Here is a 2667-nt window from a genome sequence, read left to right as displayed (position 1 = left end):
TCCACCAACGTTTTGGTAGAGAAAAGTCCCAGGTCTTCATAAATAAACGAATGTAGTTAATAAAAGAAAATTATACTTGCGATAATAGATTAAAAGTGCTTTTATTAAGAAACAAGGAAAACGTGCTATGGCTGTCTACCCGGTCCCCAGGAAAACCCACCACACGCCTCCTCACGCCCGGAGCTTCGTGCCAGGCTGACACGAGCATACGATGAAGCCCGGGACCTAATCATCATCATAGCACCTTTGGGCAAAGGCGGAGTCAGGGGGCCAGGGGCTGAAGTTTCACTTATTTGATTTCTTCTGGTGCGAGGAACTAGTTAGCGGACTACAGTACTTCTCTGTAGCATCACATTTTATCTACATTCCATATTAAAATTTTTTTTCATTTGATAACTTAATCACAACTATAATTATGTAATTAGACCAAAATACAAGCTGAATCTAAAAAGCACCAGTAAATCGCCAGGAACGAGTATCATCATTGTATTGTCATATGATAGACGAAAGAAGTGGCACACTAACGCACACATGCCCAGGAAAATATTAAAATTAAAATGTGAAAACCGAAAAAACTAAGAGAAACAAGGTTCTGTCAGTGCTTACGAATTACAGATAGCAAAGGAAATTTAAAAAAAAGTTTCCTTTTTCTCATTTAAAGCTTACCCAACTTAAGAGCTCCAGCAAGGCCACGTATTACTGTAACAGGGTTTTTGGGATTTGTACAGAACTGATGTAATGGAGGAAAGAAAGCATCACGCTTGTTTTCCAACTGCAAAATATAAAATGTTTTGTTAGATCTCATAAACAATGATTGAATATAACACTGCAAATCCGTATTCGCTTTTGCATCAATCAGTAATTTTTACATCTAATGCATAATAACCATTAATACTGTCTTGCTACACACTGCAGTATTTTACTATTAATTTTTGTCAGGGCATTATTACTAGGAGTTAATAGCTACATAAATTTCTTTTAGAAAGCACATCTTAAATTAATACATTTTGAAATATTATCATCAAAATTACACTATTCTAGCACATTACTCTAAAACTGATATTAATGATATTTAAATATTTTAATAGTTAAAAATATAACCTAAGTGTATTTTTCAAGTGTACTTCTCACTTCTTGTATGAAAGATGTTAAAGAAGTGAAACCTAAATCTCAACATCAAAGTATTTTAAAAACAAAAAACAGAAATAAAAAATGATTCAATAAGACCCCAAAAAGATAAAATATTCACTTTGCTTTTTATTCCCTCAGTTTACTTTGAAAGGTCATCTTTATCTTACAACTTCCCTTCACAGTTAAGACATACATACACGTTAAATTGGTAAAGTATTAACATAACATTTGGAAAAGAAAAGGACAAATTTCTAAAATCATTCTTTTCTATGTGTCATCTATAAAATTATTCTTAATACTTATTCTTTAATTTTTAGCTCAAAACGTCTTTTGTGTATGTTTTATGGACTACATTTCTCTCTTTGGGAGAAATGAGTCATAAATTATTTTGTTTTACATTAAGTTCTGTATCAAATGCTGACATTTCTGAAAAGCAAAAATGGCACATACCTTCAAAGCAAAATTTAAAAATATCTACCGCACTTGTATTTACTTTAACCTTTATTATAATATGCTCTTATGACTTTTATATTTGCAACCTCTTTTAATAACGATAGAAAGCAATTTTTTAATTTAAGCAAAAATTCAAATGAATTTCAAGGTTAATACACCTAGCAGGTGTAGAATGTACACTTAGAACAATGTTAACCAAAAAGGACACAGAACAATTAGTGTTTGCTATTCTTCTATAATCCCAGTCCATCTGTGAGAGGATATTTGTAAGTAAATATGAGCTTCCACAAATTTCTTGGAATAAACCAGTGGTCAACAGCCTTTCCCATAAAAAGAAAGGTAGTAAATACTTTTGGTTTTAATGAATTACGTATTATTACTGGAACTACTTTAAGTCTGTCAATCTAATGCAAAGCAATCAGAGACAATATATAAATAAAAAGCATGGCTGTGAAACCATCTACTTACAAAAACAGGTAGTAAATAATATTTAAACTGAGAAATGTTACTTACCACCCTCTGTTACACACGTTATTTTTTTTTCAGAATCATCAACTTGTGAGAAAAAAACTAATCTTCCCTAAAAGGACATGTGCATGGCTTAAAAATATATCTTCAAAAGACTGATAAATTCAGAGACTTGATATATTTCTATATTGTCAGTGAGACTCACATAAATACTAGGTGTGGGTGGATTCAACTTGTCTTTTGGCAAGGGAGGGTATGGTGAAGTTGGTGGTCTTGGAGGCGGACATTTATCCAACAAAATATGACTATTAGACAATCCATTTTTACCTAGATTCCTGGAAAATAATGAGTAGAAAAACACATCAGGTATACATTAATTTTGAAACAGAAATCAAAAGAAGGAAACTGAAATTAAGTTTCAGGTATAGAACATTTATAAAAATAAAATTATGCTAAGTTATTGGTATCCATTCATTTAAATAAAAACTGTCATGCTTGCTTCGGCAGCACATATACTAAGAAACTGTTAATTGTGGCGCACAATTCACTTTGATTTCCTGTATCATTTAAGAAAAACTAAATAGAATATGCTATATATCTACATAATGTGAAATA

General features: G+C 31.6%; 1 protein-coding gene across 1 annotated transcript in view; it reads right to left on the bottom strand.

The window, feature by feature from the left end:
* LOC144224329 (lysine-specific demethylase 6A-like) overlaps positions 1 to 2667 on the bottom strand; it is a gene marked incomplete at its 3' end in the record, with an annotated part of 67621 nt that overhangs the window by 727 nt on the left and 64227 nt on the right. The window contains 3 exon segments of the mRNA XM_077755254.1: positions 6 to 34; positions 667 to 772; positions 2258 to 2387. Coding sequence (XP_077611380.1) covers positions 6 to 34; positions 667 to 772; positions 2258 to 2387 — 265 coding nt within the window.

This window comes from Crocuta crocuta, unplaced genomic scaffold (assembly GCF_008692635.1).
Source record: "Crocuta crocuta isolate KB4526 unplaced genomic scaffold, BGI_CrCroc_1.0 scaffold2311, whole genome shotgun sequence".
Taxonomy (NCBI): Eukaryota; Metazoa; Chordata; class Mammalia; order Carnivora; family Hyaenidae; genus Crocuta; species Crocuta crocuta.
The sequence above is the reverse complement of the archived record's forward strand: the minus strand, read 5'-3'. Positions and strand labels throughout refer to the sequence as shown.